The sequence below is a fragment of the Aethalodelphis obliquidens genome, unplaced genomic scaffold (genome assembly GCF_003676395.1).
Source record: "Aethalodelphis obliquidens isolate GAN/ISIS:26980383/991018 unplaced genomic scaffold, ASM367639v1 scaffold44, whole genome shotgun sequence".
NCBI lineage: Eukaryota > Metazoa > Chordata > Mammalia > Artiodactyla > Delphinidae > Aethalodelphis > Aethalodelphis obliquidens.
Genome location: NW_020837988.1, coordinates 15,544,978 through 15,564,714, shown reverse-complemented (window position 1 = coordinate 15,564,714; position 19,737 = coordinate 15,544,978). Strand labels below are relative to the sequence as shown.

General features: G+C 44.0%; 1 protein-coding gene across 8 annotated transcripts in view; it reads left to right on the top strand.

Annotated features, from left to right (window-relative positions):
* The window catches only part of TLK2 (tousled like kinase 2), a 103,585-nt gene extending 88,541 nt beyond the window's left edge, over positions 1–15,044 (top strand). For 6 of the 8 annotated variants that reach the window (XM_027081285.1, XM_027081284.1, XM_027081282.1 and 3 more), the window contains 5 exons: positions 2,958–3,127; positions 4,358–4,496; positions 8,087–8,198; positions 10,038–10,145; positions 12,305–15,044. In XM_027081285.1, coding sequence (XP_026937086.1) covers positions 2,958–3,127; positions 4,358–4,496; positions 8,087–8,198; positions 10,038–10,145; positions 12,305–12,478 — 703 coding nt within the window. In that variant the 3' untranslated portion in view covers positions 12,479–15,044. Of the gene's footprint in view, positions 1–2,957; positions 3,128–4,357; positions 4,497–8,086; positions 8,199–10,037; positions 10,146–10,278; positions 10,921–11,282; positions 11,460–12,304 lie in introns of those variants that run through there. The other 2 variants (XR_003427659.1, XM_027081286.1) reach the window with 2 other exon arrangements.
* The last annotated feature ends 4,693 nt before the right edge of the window (positions 15,045–19,737 follow it).

Sequence of the window (19,737 nt, the reverse complement as noted above, 5' to 3'; positions counted from 1 at the left end):
CATTCATCCTACCAGTGGCTTAAAAGCCAGCTCATGAAAGTCCTGAAAATTTATCAGCTCTCAGAAACTGGCACAAATTGGTGCCAGCATACCACTGAGAAGCAGCAGTCAGGAGAGTCTCTGCCCCATCCTGATGAGCACTGATGGGCCTCTTAAAGGAGTGCCAGCGGTGTGCCTTTATTGCACAATGAGAATGAATGTGGCGTAGCCCAGTGCTGCATCCTGAAATATAAGTTGGTTCAGAGGCTTATAGGGATTTCGGTCCAGCCCTCTCACTTTGTAGGTGGAGATTTGAGGACCAGGGAAGTTAAGTGACTTGTCTGAGATCTTTAATAACCGTAGGCATTGTTGTATTTCATTACTTGGTATAGGTAAGCTCTAGACCTCTCGGTTTATCCAGGAGTTTAGAAATATTTCAGCATTTGGAGACATTTTCTCTGTTGGAGTCTGAAATGAATCAGGAGAACATACCTAGGTCTGGCCCACAAGTGTTTCCCTCCACCTCTCAGGCTGTTCAGCCTGTTCCAGACAGCAACTGTCTCAGAGGTTGCTGCACAGAGAGCCGGCCGACATTTAGAAGTGGCCCCAAAGGGAGACCATAATTCCCTTTGGAAACATCCACTCAGGGATTTCCCCTTTCCAGTCGGGTGCACCCAGCACAGCCATGTGTGTAGCATGGAGTGGGGTTCAGAAAACCCCACTGTAGTTAGAGAGCAGGTTTCCACAGGGTGGCTTACTGTTTTGCTTTCAGTAAGTTCCTTGAATACTAGGAAGGACACACACACACACACACACACACACGCACCCCCAAATGTAAGTACAAAAACCGTTTCAAAAATAAATATAATGACTCGGATTATCTGCTGTTTTGAATTGTATACACACTTTTAACTAATCTGAGAAATTGAGTTGATTCTATGCTATTGTTAAGTTGTTTACTTTGTTCTTCCTGTTGTGTGTATGGTGAATTTTTATCAAAAGTAAGTCAGACCATTGTTTTAGAAAGTCTTCTGAGAGTTGTTTGGGTATTAAAAGTGAGATTTTATTTTCAGCTTGCATTGGGTCCAGAATAAATTCACTAAGCCTGAGAGTCTTTGCCTCAGATTTCAGCATATCAGATCAGAGAATCTATAAATTTTAGGCATATTTTCTCAGATAGGGTGCTAGCATGCTAGGACATGCTATGTTTCATAAAGCATGAGCTGTTGTTCAGTTTGGGGATCCCACAGGACTGTGTGTGTCCGCATTTTGTTGGTGTGCTTTGTGAAGGCCTCAAACTGCCCAGAGCCCCATAGTGCTAGTCCTGCGCCTCTTTAATCTTAGCTGAGTTGGCCCTTGCAGGGTGTGTTTACCAGGCTCCTTTGTCAGTTGTTATTCAGTGGGGTTCAGCCAATGGGGAGATAGGTGGTGGTGGGTGGAGACCCCTCCGCCCAGCTGTGGTTGCAGTTTCCCTTGGTGAGTCTGGTTCTGGTTGCACCACCCTCCTCCCTTTGGCCCTCTGGCCTTAGGGTGCTAATGCCTTCCTGCTCTAGATGATTTCTGGGGTGCTCACTGGCCACTTTGTCTTCTCAGCTCTTCCGTCATTTCTGGGATTAGTTCCCTGAATTAAAGCCCCTCTGTTATAAATACTGGTTTTTATTTCCCAGCTAGACCCTGAGTGATTTACCCATATTGTCACAGCTTAGAATAGTTTAAAAGGTATTCATCTCTCAGGAAGCCTTCCTTTAGCTTATAACTGCCTTGGAAGATAGACACATGACCCTTAGTGGCACGAATGGTATGTAGTTTTAAATTTGGGTCTGTATGATATATATACAATGGAATATTACTCAGCCATAAAAAGAAACAAAAGTGAGTTATTTGTAGTGAGGTGGATGGACCTAGAGACTGTCATACAGAGTGAAGTAAGTCAGAAAGAGAAAAATAAATGCCGTATGCTAACATATATATATGGAATCTAAAAAAAATATATATGGTTCCGAAGAACCTAGGGGCAGGACAGGAATAAAGACGCAGACGTAGAGAATGGACTTGAGGACACAGGGAGGGGGAAGGGTAAGCTGGGACAAAGTGAGAGAGTGGCATGGACATATATACACTACCAAATGTAAAATAGATAGCTAGTGGGAAGCAGCCGCATAGCACAGGGAGATCAGCTCGGTGCTTTGTGACCACCGAGAGGGGTGGGATAGGGAGGGTGGGAGGGAGACGCAAGAGGGAGGAGATATGGGGATATATGTATATGTATAGCTGATTCACTTTGTTATAAAGCAGAAACTAACGCACCATTGTAAAGCAATTATACTCCAATAAAGATGTTAAAAAAAAATTGGGGTCTGTATGCTATACTGATACAAGTGAAAGAAAAAAACTCATACTGTGTAATAATACATTTGTTAGAACCATCAATACTGTACTTTAAAAAGCTCTTTTATACCTTGTGTGTTTAGCAAAGAGAAATCATAGTATGTGTCAATCTGGCAGGAGAGGTAGTATGCAACCAGCCCTTGGGACCTAGGCAAACCCTAGATTCTTCCTCACTGTCAGCACTTGAGGTCATATAAAATGTTTGCAGTGACAATTGTGTATTTGATCATAAGGTGCTTGTTTAGAAATGGAGCATTGTGTAGATAGTAAAAGAGGTATCTAGCTTAAATACATTACGGTTCCTGTCAGTATTGTTATAGTCTTGATTCAAGGAGAGGTATGCCCTGGGTGAACTTTAGCACAGCAGGTTCCAGCAGGAAGGGTGCAGACGCTCTTCACCAAAAGAGTAAGCAGTTTTCTTCCAGTAAACCACTCAGTTAGCTAATACTGAATAAAGAATAGAAGAATATTTTAAGGAGCAAAGAAGAAAGAAGTGAGAAGCTAATGACCTGACGTTTTCAGTTGGGCTGGTTTAGACTTAATCTGCTTGCTCTTACCCCACAGTCAAATGTTGGTTTATTTATGTTTAGGTTTTGTACAGTATTGGAATACTGTGAGGGAAATGATCTGGACTTCTACCTGAAACAGCACAAATTAATGTCGGAGAAAGAGGCCCGATCCATTATCATGCAGATTGTGAATGCTTTAAAGTACTTAAATGAAATAAAACCTCCCATCATACACTATGACCTCAAACCAGGTATGTCTAATTTTTAGGAGACAGTATTGGTAGTATTTCTTTGGTCTTATAAGTGATTTTTAACTTTATAAAGTTAGGGGACTTGGCCGGGGACCAAGAAGGCCTAATAACATCTGACTTTAAATTGCCTGGGTAGTGGGAATAAGAGAGTCCCGGCCACACAGCACTGGGTTTATTAGGAGGGTGGGTTGTATTAAATGCTCTGGAGAAACAATGCCCTTGTCTTAGAGCCAGGGCAGTTCATGATGTCAGTCCGATTAAGAAAGAACTGCTCTGGCAAGCTCAGTTTTGTTTTTTTCCCATTACTCACACTGCATAGCAGTTCCTCTACTCCAAGTCTCTCTGATAAGTGCCCCCCACATTAACAAATTATTTTACACATATGCCTCCCATTTCATTAAATTCCGAGTGGAATTTTCCATCTTTTCTCATGGTTACTATCTAACTTTGATAGTCGCCAGTCGAGTAGAGAGCAATTAGACTTCGTACTTCTGCCTGTTGTCATTTTGAGCTGTTGCTTAGAAGTCTGCCTGTGTTGTCTGTAGACAGCTCTAACCAGCTGAGCTTAGGTGTTGGGAAGATTCCCATTTACCTCCTGGTGGGCACGGTTGTTAACTTTGCTTTCCTCTTCTGATAGCTACATGTTAAATCTCACTATTCACTATTCTTTAATTTTCTAGTATAATTCAAATGACTAAAAAATTCATCACAATGAAGTGATTTTTTAAAAAGATGGCTATGGTGTGATTGGGTTTTCTGTCACTGAATCCATTATATTTTCCTGCCCCAGGAGCTGTAGGTGGCACTGTGGTACTAGCTTAGATTCCCTTGTATGTTTTCTTTGATTCCCCCCGCCCCCCCCCCTCCGAAACTACTGTCCTAAACAGGGTGGTTAAGAGATCCTTACTGAAAGTTCGGATGTAACTTTCCCACTATTTTTGACCAACCATAGAAGTGATACTTTACTTTGGCCAGTTAATTATTTTTTTCCACTGCTCATAGTGGTGGTTTTGGCACATTAAGCAGGTGATTCTTGGAAAAGAGAAATTTGCCGCCAGACACTTACAACTCTCCCCTAGCATCCAGAGTCCAGATCGTTTTATTCCAGAGATTTAAATGTTTGCTGTTATATGTAAGAGTTTCAGTTCAGTTGTCCTCTTCTTGCCTGTTATTACCTTGGTTTATTTTAATTAGTAAGTTTTTTATTCATGAAGTTTTTTATCTTTTTAGGTAATATTCTTTTAGTAAATGGTACAGCATGTGGAGAGATAAAAATCACAGATTTTGGTCTTTCCAAGATCATGGATGATGATAGCTACAATTCAGTGGATGGCATGGAGCTAACATCACAAGGTGCTGGTACTTACTGGTAGGTACCTGGGAGATTTGTCAAGTTGGCTGATGGAGATGTGGCTGTGCTATACTGAAGTGTTGGTAATTATTAATTAAACTACATCCTGTCTGCTTAGGCAAAAATGCTGTATACCATAGTAGACTTTCCTCTCCAAATATTTACTGTCTTTTCAACAGTTTGACTCTTTGTATTTACATGAATTTGTCTTAATTTTTCTTTCTGTTCTTGAAAAACCATTGAGAAAGAGATTATGTGGGGCCACGTGTTTGAGTTGTTTGTTTCCTCCGTAGGTTTGCCCCTACTGAGTAGATAGAGGATGAGGTTGCTCATGCGTATGTAAAGAATGGCCTTAAATTCTTTTCAGAATTTCAAATGCAGGTCTCTCTCTTCATGAGTTAATGGGATGAGGGATTTGTTTTTAGAGTTGCCTGAGGATGGTGGACTCTCAAGAACTAAGGAGTGATGAAGATTAGGACGTAAAATAACCATAGCATCCCTTGAAATCTAAACAGGAGAACACAAGCATGGTTTACCAAGAAATTTGTCCATTTCTGGCAGCCACGTTCTAAAAGGTTTTGAGCCACATTTCTTCCCGTCTGTTGTCACTCATCTACTCCCCAGCCACCCCACCCCAGCTAGCTCTGCCTGCCTGTTCTATGCCCTATCCTACTCTGCCAAGTATTACTTTTGACAGTGAGAACCATAAAAGATACCTGCAGCTCAGGCATTTGGCTTTGTGATTGTAAAGGCATGTTACCAGAGCTTTCTTTTCACGTCTGCGGCGGTGACACAAAGCCATACATTGCAATGTGTAATTCTGAACATGGGAAAGCCTCCAGTAGCACTAAGGGAGGGGGAATACATACTGTTAAACCCCAGGGTCAGTTGGCCAAGTCACTTATGTTTGAGACTGAAGGGCCCTGGCCCTTAGGAGATTAGTGACTCTCTCGGAATGAGGTTGTTGATCTGAAACAGACAGAGAAGAGGGGGACGTCAGTCCTGGTCTTACCACTCCCATCATATTAAAGAAAGACTCAATCATATCCTGCTAGAAACACCATGTACACAAAATTTCAACTTTCCCTTGCTCCGTATTGTTTGTGGAGATGGTACCTATAGTGAAAATCAGTCCCTAAATTAAAACTTTGAGATTCTAGGTTTAAAATAGAAGCTACATTTACAGTGTTTATTCACTTGGTGGTGGTTGTGGGTTCCTGTCAGTAAATGATACAAAAATATCTGTTGTTGGAAATTCTGGAAGCAGGTCTATACCTCTGCTATATAAATTCACCAGAACTTGGATTTTAGCTTTTCATTTGATAGCTTGTTCTTTTTTAAAGGTAAAGATTTTTCATGTTTAGATTAATTATCTCATTGCTGCCTATTGCTGTATTTGCTAAGCTATAAAATTCAGTGGTTGGAATTTAAATAAAAATATATAATGTTTGGGATTTGCTTCAAAGTAATCTGTTTGGGGGAGGTGGAGAGGGGTGTATAAGAGCAAAGATTTGCCGCATCTTGACAATTATTGAAGCTGGATGATGTTTATGATTCTTTCTACTTTAGATCATATTTGAAGATTTTTTTTTTCATAATAAAGAGTAAAGTAGAGAGGGAGCTACTGAGAAAATTAATATTATGGGTTTCTATGAAGGTTTAAAAAGTCTCCATATTGGTGTTTATAATCACCATCCTCAATATGTCATCCTCGTATTATGTCCCAGAGACACATAGATAGAATGGGAGGACATAACAGATTTTAAGTGATTGTTTGCGGCATTTGGTTGTTCCAGAATTCTTCTACATGGAATACTACTTTTAAATAAGGAACCCCTAGACTAGGCCTTGAGAATCATTTTTCTCTATGAGGATTTTATCATGATGGCGTATGCAACTTTGTTTGTTTTTTAAATACAATTTAGTGTAGTATCTTAGAACTGTCTTCTACTCTCCCTCCCAGAGTCCTTGATAAGGACTTAGAATGCTTATTATTTGGGTGAAGAACTAGTGTATTTCTTCATTTATAGTTGGGGAAACTGAGTCCTAGAAAGTGATATGCCAGATTTGTACTGTTAAGGGACAGTGTCTATTTGGCCAAATTATTGCTCTGCATTTGTAGAAGTCCAACAACCTCTGTGCTTCCTCACCACAAACAAGAACTTACTTTTTCCCTACTGCTTCCACCAAAGAGTTATAAGTACATTAAAAAAATCATTTTAGAATCAAGGTTCTATTTGTTATTTATCCAAGATCATATTTAAGTTATGTATATTAAAGAATCAAGAACCATGAAAACTTACGGTTCAGGGAGGTTTTAGTGGCATTTGGAAGAGCTGTTCTTTTTATAGATTCTTTGTCTATATTTTTATTTCTTTGCCTTTCTCCCCCACCCCCCTTTGTGAGTTCTCTGTCTATATTTTCACTTTTCAATGTGTGTTTTGGCTAAAAGCTTTCATTGTGAAATAATAATCTAGGTCAGTGGTCTTAATCATTTAAAAATAACTGTTAAAAATAAAAAGGAACAACCTGAAACTAAAATTCTTTAAAAAAAAAAAAAAAAGCCCATCATCTGAACATTTTCTGCCTCTCAACTCTTGTGATTCTCTTCCAGCTATACATTTAGATTTTTATACCAGAAGCACAGCAGGGTTTATAATAGTTTTTCACAGAATTGATTTTGCCAGCATGAAATCTGCAGAAATCAATTTGTTATCTTCAGAATTCTGCCTTCCAGCTGTGCTATGGTGAAGACTCCAGGCAATGAGGAGAAACATATTTATTTCGTTTCCTAAATGCTAAGAGGCACTTACCTTCCACACCATACAATTTGGTGTGGTTGGCTGTCCAGCTAGTCTTTTTAGAGGCCAGGGGTGGGTGGGGAAGGAACGAATTCAGATGAGGATTGAGTTGGGCTAATAACTAGTAGTTTGTTTGGCTTTTTATGCACTATTTGTTAGTCTCCCATAAGCCCCTGATCACTCTTAAAGTAGGGAATGTAAAATATCCTTTCATAATATGAACTTCAATGTCACCATTGACTATAATTGTAGTTATTTTTAGTCTAGATTTCCAAAAGAGGCTACCTTAAGAAGACAGAATAGCCACTCCCCTCAGATTTGTACTGGGTCCTGAATTCATTTGGACTTTTAAAGGAGTAATTTATTTTGGAGACATCTTCTTCTGCCAGCCTGAAAGGAAATCACACCACTTCTAGTTGTATTTTAATGTTTGTTGCTGCAGCTGTCATAAAAGGGAGTGCACTTCTTTTGTGCTCCCTCTCCTTTTAAAAACTTGTTGAATGACACCTGTATTAGGCACAGCACTGGGAAAGGAGGCTGGGGTGGGTAAAGTAGGAACTAGGGACAATATTCACCTCTGTCCGTAAGTAAGAAACATGTATTTTAAGGCTTTATAATAGGACATTGCTGCCTCCTTAAGTTAGAGTGTCTTTTCATCTACTTTATCCAGATGGGTCTAAGTTGGCTTTTCAACTGTTAAGATTCAGATATTTTTATTTCTAACAGGGTCTTTATTTTGCCTTTTTGTAAATGTCTTAGATTTATACAGTCTTTTTTCTAAGAATTTTTATTTCCCTTTTGTCCCAGGTATTTACCACCAGAGTGTTTTGTGGTTGGGAAAGAACCACCAAAGATCTCAAATAAAGTCGACGTCTGGTCAGTGGGTGTGATCTTCTACCAGTGTCTTTATGGAAGGAAGGTAATGAAGACAGTTGGATGTGGTGGCTTCTGTCTTAGGTGGTGCATGTACACGGTGGCATTGTGTGGATTATTCTCTTGGAGTTAATCATTGGGTTATACAGAATGGAATCCTGAAAGTTGTGGTTGGAAGAAAATACAGACTTTAATTATAAAAGCTTTATGCATAAGCAGAAATTTTCAGGCCCAGGGCACCTAATGAATTCTGCGGAGCTGTTGAAGACATGCATTTTTTGCTGTTCTCAGATCCAGTCTATGTTTTGATTCTGATAATATGTACAGGGAAAAATAGTTTACTAAAGTATACAGTCTTCCCAAGAGCCATTCTTAAGGGTCCCAAGAATTGAAACTTGAAAAATCTGCAAGGCTTCTTATTGCCAACCACCCCATTAGTTAGAGCTATTATTAATAAAAGCATGCTTTGTATTTCTGTACCGGGTAGGTGACATCAGAAAGTACTCATTGTCTGTTACTTCTGGTAAAGGTGATATATTATTTGCGTAAGTAAAAATGTAGATGGTAAACTACATCTAATGAATTGTCACATTTGTGTTTTCCTTATGAGCATAATATCTTGTATAAATGTATATATTGGGATCCAGTTGTATGTTTATATTCTTATTTCTGCTACCGGTGTGTTTGTGTGTTTTAGCGTTCCCCATTGGGCTGTGGGTTTAAGCCATTTGGGAGTTCTACAACTCCCTTAGACTCCTAATATTTTGATTACAATCTCCAGACCAAATTCTTAATTCAGATCTCAGCTTCCTCTTTAACTTCTCCTTGGGTTTGTTTCTTTATTGTACCTATCTAATGTGGGGAAACTATTCAGAACTAATAGGGTTTAATTATCATTTATACTCTGATATTGTGGAAGTGCTGCTGATAATAGTAGTAGAGGTTATCTAGAAAGAATCGTGATCTCAGTAGAAACACTGTAGAGATGACACTAGGTGTGAACTTATTTTTTTAGGAGCTTATTAGAAGATAGCAATTTGTGGCACAGATGAAGCCACTCACTGAGTAGCCCCGACTCTGTTTTTTCCCCACTTTGTTGGTACCCCTCTCCTCTTTCACTTCCTTTCCATTTCTTCATCTGTGTCTCGGGTCTGTCAGCGGCACACATATATATTACTTAAGCCCACAGGTATCACTCAGGGCAAAAGAGGTTGCTGGTTCTTGCTCTGAATCTTCTTTATCTTTGCTGTAAGCAAAGCTTAGCAGAGGTGTTGTGATATAGCAGATGCTGCTTCTGGTCCCAGCTCTGCCTTAACCTAGATGTTGGAATTTGAGCAAGTTACTTAAGCTCTGAGCCTTTCCATCCATTATCTATAAAATGAGAGAATTAGAGGAGATCATCTCCAAAGTTCATTCTAGCAGTTCTTGTTGAGATGTGTCTTCTCCTTTCCTTTCTCTTTGGTTTTGAATTGTGTTCTCTCTCTCAATTAATTAATTAATTTAAGGTTGCGTCAGGTCTTCGTTGCTGCATGTGGGCTTTTCTCTAGTTGTGGTGAGCGGGGGCTACTCTTGGTTGTGGTGTGTGAGCTTTTCATTGCGGTGGCTTCTCTTGTTGCGGAGCACAAGCTCTAGGCGTGCAGGCTTCACTAGTTGTGGCACGTGGGCTCAGTAGTTGTGGCTTGCGGGCTCTAGAGCGCAGGCTCAGTAGTTGTGGCGCACAGGCTTAGTTGCTCCGCGGCCTGTGGGATCTTCCCGGACCAGGGCTCAAACCCGTGTCCCCTGCATTGGCAGGCAGATTCCTAACCACTGTGCCACCTGGGAAGTCTGTGTTCTCTCTAATTTTAACCAGAGGCATACCTTTGTTTGTTTTGTTTTTATATGATAGCCTTTTGGCCATAACCAGTCCCAGCAAGACATTCTACAAGAAAATACTATCCTCAAAGCTACTGAAGTGCAGTTCCCGCCAAAGCCAGTAGTAACACCCGAAGCAAAGGTAAGTTTTGATCCATTGGCCAGCAGAAATGTCTGCTTTGCTTTCTCTATTATTTCTCTGGGTAATTTGTCCAACCCCTACCTTCTTCTTCCCCTCTCTTCCCACAACAAACATTTATTGGGTGCCTATTAAGTACTAGACACTGTTCTAGGTAGTGGAAGGAGCTGTGACTGTGTGACAGTGAACTGCACAGACAAGGTCCCTATACTTACGGAGTTTACAGTTTACTAGGTGAGACGAACAATAACTAAAAATGAATACTTTTCAGGTGGTGATAAATGTTTTGAAGAAAGCAAATTGGAGTAAGGGAGTAGAGAGGGGGGAACCCATGGTCGGGGAAGGCCTCAGTGATGAAGTGACTTTTTTGAACAGTCTTGACTGATGTGAAGGTGGGAGCCATGTATAGATTTGGGAGAAGAATATTCTGAGCAGAGAGAAGTGAATAAAGCTCAGATGTGAGTGTGAGCTTAGCAGGTCCACAGAGCAGGCTGAGCAGAGGGGAGAGTAGTAGGAGAGGCAGCAGGATAGATTGTAAACTGATGGAAGGCAGTTGAAGGTTTTAATCAGGGCAACTTTGTGATCTGATTACTGTTTCAAAAGCCTGCCCTGGAAGCTGTGTAGAGGGAAAGTTCAAGGCAAAAGGAGTTTATTTGATTGGTGTCCATCCCAAGAAAACCTTCCAGCTCCAGGTATCTCAGGTATCTCACTAAGAAAGCTTAATTTTTTTTTTTTTTTTTTTTTTGCGGTACGCAGGCCTCTCACTGTTGTGGCCTCTCCCGTTGCGGAGCACAGGCTCTAGACGCGCAGGCTCAGCGGCCATGGCTCACAGGCCCAGCCGCTCTGCGGCATGTGGGATCTTCCCGGACCAGGGCACGAACCCGTGTCCCCTGCATTGGCAGGCGGACTCTCAACCACTGCGCCACCAGGGAAGCCCAGAAAGCTTAATTTTTAAAGGCCAAGGATCCTTATGTTCATTTCTGTTAATTTGTTATTTTCCAAATGCTTTAATAAAGCAACTATGTGTAGGTGTCTTTGCTTTTGAAAAACCAGGAATTTTATTAATTAAACATGAAAAAAATAGAAAATCAGTAGTTCATTTTATGTTTTAGATATATTAAAATAGACTTTACCTTTCAGAGCAGTTTTAGATTCACAGCAAAACTGAGTGGAACATAAAGCATTGCCATATACTCCCTGCTGACGCAGCCACCCCATCCGCGGATGCACAGCCTTCCCCCTGTCAGCATCCTGCACCAGAGTGGTACATCTGCTACGATCAATGGACCTACATCCAGGCATCATTACCACCCGAATGTAAAGGATGGACTTTGGATGATAATATTTTAGATTTTTTTAAATTGATTCAATTTAAAAGAGTTATGTTATAAGGCTGTGATTAAATAGAACTGTCTGGTTAAGAAATAGGAGAAGACAGATAATCTACGTAAGGGCCTTTGTGTTTAAAATTGTAGAAACTGAGGCTACATAGCTCTTCGTACCTAGCACAAAGGAAACCTCCATGTTGGTAGTGAATTAGGATTCCGAATCAGTAAGTTTTTATGTCTGCAGTACTCTTGAGGAGACAAGTCCTGTTCAGGTTTTCCTTTACTACTTAGATGTAGTAGTGCCTGATCATTTGCCTGCTGATCTTTCAGGGAAAAATAAGATACACCGAGAAAGCATTTACCCATCTGTGGCACACCGCAGTGTTAGTCAGTATTGGTCTCCTCACCCTGCACGTGGTGATAGTTTGTAACTACAGTTTCCACTTCCTCAGGAAGTTCACACGAGACCATGGTTTGTAGATGCAGAACTATGAAGTTGTACTGTGCCCGTGCACATCAGCCGAGGCAGAGAGGGGGAGTTTTGCGCTGGTCTTTGTGCTTTGGGGACAGAGATCTTTAGAGGTCGTGCCCCGTGCCCCCTCGGGAATGGCTCAGGCACCTTCGCTGGGGAAGGAACCAGCGGCCACAGAGAGATGCTGCGTCTGGCACGTCTCTCCTGGGTCTGCCTAGTGGTTTCCAGGCAAGGCCCTAAAGCCCCTTCTCTTTAGGAGACGTTTGTTCTGGGCCCTGGCAGCTGCTACAGAACCTCCTGGGTTCCCTCTTGGGGTGCCAGGATCATCTGCTTCAGGCTTCTTCAAGAAACTTTCCTTTCAGGCGTTTATTCGACGATGCTTGGCCTACCGAAAGGAGGACCGCATCGACGTCCAGCAGTTGGCCTGTGACCCCTACTTGCTTCCTCACATCCGAAAGTCGGTCTCCACAAGTAGCCCTGCTGGAGCTGCTATTGCATCAACCTCTGGGGCATCCAATAACAGTTCTTCGAATTGAGACCCACTCCTAGCCACAAACTGTTCAACACACACAAAGTGGACTAATGGCATTCAGCAGCGGGTTTGGAACATAGCGAATCCAAATGGATCTCATGAAACCTGTACCAGGTGCTTTTATTTTCTTGCTTTTTTTCCCATCCATAGAGCATGACAGCATCGATTCTCATTGAGGAGAAACCTTGGGCAACTCTGGCCAGGCCTCGTAGGAAAAGGCCCCGCCCAAGGTTCCGGCGTCAACGGCCACTGCGTGTGGCTGCTCTGAGTGAGGAAAAAATTAAAAAGAAAAACTGGTTCCATGTACTGTGAACTTGAAAACATGCAGACTCAGGGGGGGGTCCCTGATGCAGTGCTTCAGATGAAGAATGTGGACTTGAAAATACAAGACTGGGCTAGTCCAGTGTCTATATTTAAACTTGTTCTTTTCTTTTAATAAAGTTTAGGTAACATCTCCTGAAAAGCTTGTAGCACAAAGGCTCGGCTGGGGATGGTGTTTGACTTCGGAGGAAAAAAAGTTGCTCTTGCCTGTTAAAGGCACTAGAGTTAGTGTTTTATCCCTAAATAACTTCAGTTTTTAAAAACATGCAGCTTCCCTCCCCCCTTTTTTATTTTTGAAAGAATACATTTGGTCATAAAGTGAAACCCGTATTAGCAAGTACGTGGCAATGTTCATTCCAGCCAGATGCAGCTTTCTCCTCCGTCTGGTCTCCTGTTTGCAATTGCTTCCCTCATCTCAGCAGGGAAAAAATTGAGTGGGAGTACTGAGATGTGTGGGGTTTTGCCATTGGACAAAGAATGAGGCTAGAACTCTGCAGCTTGGAGTCTCTCTAGGTTTTCAGCTATTTCTTCACAATTTGAACACTTGACGGTTGTCCCTTTTAATTTATTTGAAGTGCTATTTTTTTAAATAAAGGTTCATCTGTCCATGCAGTCCTCTTGGATTCTCTGAATGTAGTAACTATTGAAACTGTTCCAAAGGTAGGCAGAAAATGGGCTGGGGAGCCCGATGCTCCAGGGATCAGGAGTCCCACCCACAGTCTCGTGTGTACTTGCTAAATGGTGTACATTCTTGTTAACCGTGATATTAAAACTTGATCAGCACAGAAGCTTTCCTCTGTTAGATCTTTCGGCAGGAAACAACCTCCAAACCCCTAAATTTTGTGGGTGTGTGCTGGTGTGTGTGTCTGTGTGTGCATGTGCACACACACACTTTGTCTAACTCACTTTAATAGATTCATTGAGTGAAGTTAAAAAATAATCTCAAAGGAAATAGGTATTTCAAATATGAACATTCTCTTGGAACTAATTTTTTAAAAATTTGGTTGTTTCTGAGATGTATGATCAACTGAAGATGGAGCTGAAATGGGAGCTGCATGGCCCCACTGTGCCCTTGAAACAGCAGAGCACTCGACAGTACAGGGGGAAGGAGGCCAGAGTCTGAACATGTGGTAGCCAGCTTGGAATGTTACTGACATATGTGGCAAAAGGGCTCAGCCAGAAATATTTAAAGATGCAGCATTCAGGCATCTGAGTTCCCTAGGCAGGGGGGAGGGCAGTCAGGAAGGGTAGAGAGCTCTCAAATGACTCATGACTAGTATTTCTTTTACATGTGAAAAATGCCAGTAGTGACACATTTTCTAGGACCTTTGTTTGTTTTGTGGACCTGCCCCACTCTCCTCAGTGTCAGGAGATCTTAAGGGACGATGGAGCGTTCCATATTGGAGAGAGGTTCACGGATGTATTGTCCTGTGGAACTCTGAAGGGAAGGAAGTCAGCTCCAGAGTCCTTGTTGCCCCTAGCTTTCCAAAGCGATTTTATTGCAATATATGTATTTATACACATGTGTGTATCGTACCTTTTTTTTAAACCATTACTTTCAAGCTGCTAATCAGAATACCCATGGGGTCTCAAAGGTTGAGCACAACACTGAAAGGATGGTGTCTGTATATGTGAAAAGATGGATGAAGTTGAGACCATGTTTAAACTTACTCAAGATAATTAAGTCTGTTCCTCTATTCTTCCCTCTCATTCAATGATCCCATCTCATTCAATGAAGTGTTTAATTTTTAACTTTCTTTTAAGGATGAAGGAATGCTGCATCTTTAAGACTTCCCTCTAACTTCCTGCCTCCTTTCCCCCAAGTTCTTATGAGTGAAGCTGTAGGACTTTATTTGGTGATCTACCTTTTCTACCCTCATTTTGAAGAAGGGATGCCCTCTCTTCTTGCTTTTATTGGGTCTAGGGCTTGGTTGGAGCTGATTGGGCTTGGTTGAGTCTGGCCAAGGCCTCTTTCCACTGCATGGATAAGCCCCAGGGAACATGCAGAATGTTGACCTTTTCTAGACTTGTAAGTAACCAGTGAAATCACTAAGTGGAGTTCTTCCATGACATATTTTGTTAATATGGGTTTCACTTTTTCCAAGGATAATCCCTCATTGCCACAATGTTGATTTACTTTAAACAATGACAGAAAAATGTGTACTAATTTGTAATTAAATCCAGCCAGACTGTTGGCTTTTCCCAATTTGGGGGGTGGGGAAAATATTAAAATAAGTTTTAAGAAGTGATTTCCAGCCTCTTGATTGTACTCTAGTCTCCAGCTTCACACGGGGCCCTTACCACCTAGAGTACAGCTAGAGGAATCCTGGCAGCTGGCAGAGTCCCAGTGGACGTTGCAGGCATGATGGGAGTGTGGGATTCATGCAACATGTTTTATACCCCTGATGTGCCAACAGCTCGGCTTGTGGGTGGGAATACAGCAATGAACAGAATGGGGAAGGCCCAGCCATGACCATGAGCTCACCATTCAGGGGTAAAGGCACTGGGCCCCAGGAAGGGATGGAATACAGGGGTCGAGGAGAAGGACTTGGGCTCTGAATCTTCCATCGTGACATGGGCAGCTTTAAATAGAGAATCGCCAGTCAGAGCCGTATGCACCCCACCCTGCGGCTGACCTGGACACATCTGCTCTCCTTTTTTAGAGGGTTTGTTTCTTGCCTGCTTTCTAGTCCAGGAAAGACAGGGTTTCCTCCAGCTGAGAAGATTAGCAGTCAAGGAGCTCTTGTGTTTCTTAATTTAGAAAATAACTGTCCTTAAACATAGTTATCTCCTTGAATCCTAGAGCTAGAAGCAAGCTTTGGGTCCAGCTCCTTGCTCCTAAGAAGGCGAAGTTTACAACTAACTCGACCCACCTTTGGCAATCTTTTGCTTTCTGAGAATCTTTTCCTTCTCTCCATTACTCATCATTCCAATCACTCAAGCCCTCTTCGTCTGTAGTTAAAATCCACGTGGGGTTAAGTGGGAGAGAGACATGGTGCACAAACTAGCTGTTCTGTTTTAGTTTCTTAAGGCAGAATCACCTAGAGGTTAAGAGCCTGGGCTTTAGAATTAGGTCTGGTTCAAATCCCCCTTCTGCAAGCTTCAGGAATATCTCTTGGCATGGTTATAGTGAGGAGTAGAAATAAGGTGTTTGAAGTACCTGGCACATAAGAGGGAAATCAGAAAGTGTGGTTTGACAAAGATCACAGGACTTAGTGAGACTCCCAGGTTTGCTGGTTGAGGTTCAGAGCCTTTCTACTGTCCAGGTTGTCAGGAGATTTTGTCTGGAGCAACGATGTAGACCCTTCAGCAGCCTTCCTCTCTTGCTTGAGATTCAATATCAACCTCTATTCTACAAGGTCAGCAGCCTCCTCTTACCCTGCATCCAAGACTGCTTCTGGCTGAGTGTGGGAGGAGGCGTTTTATAGGCCAGTGTGGCCACCAGTCCAGCAGCATCAGCATCACCTGGGAACCTGTTAAGAATGTATGTTCTCAGCTGCCCCCCTCCCATTATCTGTCTCCCAGATGGCATAAGCACTGAAGGTCACAAGCCCTACTGACCTTATCATCCACCCCAGCAAGGGGGCAGCTGGACGGTGGCTCTCAGGACTTGTCTAAACTCACCCAGCTGGAAGACAGAGGTGGCTTTGTTTTATTTTTTGTGTTGGGGATAAAAATCTGCTTTAAGCTCTGGGCTGTCCTAGGACCAGATGTCATTTATATGCCCTTTTATACGCTTATACTGGTGCCTTGGTACCTAACAGTATACTCAAGAATCATTCACTCCTTCAGGCAAAGCTTCTTACCTTTGGCCTTCTCTTAAAATATATGTAACAACTCATCAGTTCCTTCTTGTGAATTAATTTATCACATTTTTCTTTTATCTGAGGGGTCCAGGGCTGCAGGAGGATTGAGACCTGGGTCTGCTTATGAATCCAGCCTGGTAATCTGGATCCGGGCTGAGGAGATCCTGGGGCTGATCTGCAGCTCCTTGGAAGGGCTCTGGGGAGGAGAGAGTTGCAGAGAGATCGTGGGGAGAGGAGGTGGGACTCTGGCCGATGCCAAGCTCTGTGGGTGGGTTGGGGGAACCTGCCAGAGGCTAGGAAAACAGGCAGGCCCGGGAGCAGGTCTGGGACATGGTAGGGGCAAGGAATAAAGAGCTCTATTGTGCCGGGGAAGCTTGCAGGGCCTGAGACAGGCTGGCCGGCGGAGGGGGCATGTGTGGTGCTGGGCAAGAGACCACGTGGTGTGCAGGAGTCAGAGAGCGGCAGGCCACCGGTCAGGCCTGGGTGTGGCGGTAAGTGCCCGGCCAGAGGACTGTGGTAACCTCAACCTTCTTGGCCTCCAGGCACAGCCTGCCACTGTGGTGGCCTCCTGTGCTGTCCCAGCCTTTGCACCCCCAAGGCAGCTTGGGGGAGGAGCTGCAGAAGGAGGTATCAGCAAACAGAAGGGGCTTTCGCACTGCTACTTTGCAGAGAAGTTCCTCAGCTGTGTTGCTTCATAGAAGCATCTCGCTGATTTTATATATGAGGAAACCAAAGCCCAGATTGATTTGGCGACTGGTAGTAGGTAGGTAGAGCAGGATCAAAGGGGAGGGACTGCAGGCTTGAACATTTTGTGAGGTGGATTCTCTGAGTGCCATCTTGGGGCAGAGAGCATTGGAGCTGAAGGCTGCACCTTGGCACCCAGCCAGAAGCATATCTTTCTCTAATCTTGGGTTCCACTGCCCCGGGGCTCCCTTCACTGAGTAACCCCTCCCTCAGGGCTAGCCCTTAGAAATCTACTTGGAGACCCAGCTGGCTTGGGCAGCAGCCCTGCCTCTGCTGTCCTGAGCTAGAAGTGAAGTTAGGTGGGAAGAAGGGGCCATGGTTTCCCAGAACATTCCTGCCTCAGGTTCCCTAAGCCCTCTTATCGTGTCATCTTGCTTTGTAGATAAGGCAGTGAAAAATTCTGTAACTCCCTTTCCCTGTGTCCTAACTGACAAGTGGGAATCAGACCCTTTGCCTTGACTGCTCACCGTTGCTGTAAGTCTTGAAGGGGGTGAGAGATGTAAAGATGTTTTCAGCAACTGAAAAAGTAAAAAGGAGAGGGTGTTGCTAGATGCCTCCTCTGCGTCACAGGGGCCCTTGGAGAGGTGTCCGCAAGACACAGAGGGCCCTCCAGTGCAGGTGGGCCCTGGCCTGTTTCTAGAAGGAAGGCTGTCCTAGAGTCAGACTCAGCCCTGTGCCCTAAGAGAAGGGCGTGCATGAAAAGGAAGGTCTTTCCCTACAAATTAATTTCAGGAGCCATTGCTTCTTCGCATCTACAGACACCCAGAACCCTCCCCACAACCTTAATGCTAACCCTGCTCCTCGGCCCACGTGAACCAGACAAAACTGGACCTGGTTTTGGTATCTGATAAAACAAGACAACAGGAGAGCTCCCTAGTGAAGACTGCATGCTCTGCGACCCTGGGCCAGGCACTCACACACTCTGAGCTACAGTTGTCACAGCTCTAAACTTCATGCATCCACTCAAAACACTTCTCTTGAGAGCTTTCTGTTTCTAATACGTTGGGCTAGGCTGTGTGGGATGTAAAAAGGTACATCAGACTTGGCTCCTGCGTTATCATATAGTAGCTGCATGTAATAAATGTAAGCTTGGAGCTGATGAATTCCGTAAGAGTGAGATGAGGTGCCTGGGGATTCGGGAGATGGCGTTGAACTGGGCTTTGAAGAATGGGCAGAATGAAAGAGAGTGAGGAAGGGCAGTGTTCGCAGCAAAGGGTCCTTCACCCATTCTGTGCTCTTGCCATGAAGTGTCTGTCATGCCTAGATCTCTCCCTGCACTCTCATGCCTCCAGGACTTGGTCATCTGAGCATCTTTGAAAACTCAGCTCAAGCGTCCCCTGCAGCCTTCCTTTCTCTGGGCTCTCACAGCACCTTGAACAACTCTCCCTTACTTCTCTGCCTTGTCGTGTGTGTGTGTGAGCCCAGGGCATGGCTAAAGGAACATCGGGTCGTCGGCCTGCTGAAGCACAGTTCCTGGAAGGGGAAGTTGGGCTGGACAGGTGGGGGTGAGAGACTGATGAGAGACCGAGGAGGAGGTCGGGGCAGTGTGTTGAATGCAGGTCTTTGGTCAGGGAGTGAGCAGATCGGAGCTGGGCAGGGACAGCCAGGGAGACTGTGTAGCTGGTTCCAGGTCTTCAACAGCAGTATTTTTCAAATTTCTTTGATGGCAAGCCACAAAAAGAAACCCTTAACACCTCAACCCAACGCACATTTCCCAGACTAGAGCTTGGCTCATGTGCAGTGCACTGATACCGTTTGACTTCATCTTAAAAATGCTGGTCACCAGCCACTGGTGCCCCAGTCTGTGCTTGCTGCTGCTTCGCTGGGGGCTGTGGAAGGGTCTGGCCGGTCTCTTGCAGCTGGAGTGTGGGTGCCGGGCCAGGTGGGTGCAGCCACCTGCATGCGGGGCTCTGTTCCGCCAGGGGAGGCTCTGCCTTTGGTCAGGATCAGGGAGGAACTGGGCCCAGCCCTGCATTCGGAGGGTCAAGTTCGGAGACTGGAGAAAACCTCATCCTGCCTGTCCTTCCTGAGTTGGGAATTGGGAGTCAGGAGCTCCCTCCTGAAGCCTCAGGTGACCTCTTGAAGAGAGGGATGCAGAAGCTGCTGGCCCAGCCAGAGCTGTGGAGCAGAGCAGGCCTCGACTCCTGGCTTGCCCTGTCCTCAGTGCAAGGAGACAGGCTAAGAGGCCCTGCACCTCCAGGTTGGGAGAGCGCCCCGTAGAGCAGACAGGGTGATGCGACATCCCTCTCTGCCTGCTCTGGCACCAGCTGGGCAGGGCAGTAGAAGGAAGGTTTTGGGAACTGCATCCTTCAGCTCAGCTCTGTCGCCCCCTCCCGTTTGTGGCGGTGCCTCAGGCCAACCTCTACCCCTCTCTCAGCCTCCATTGGCCAGC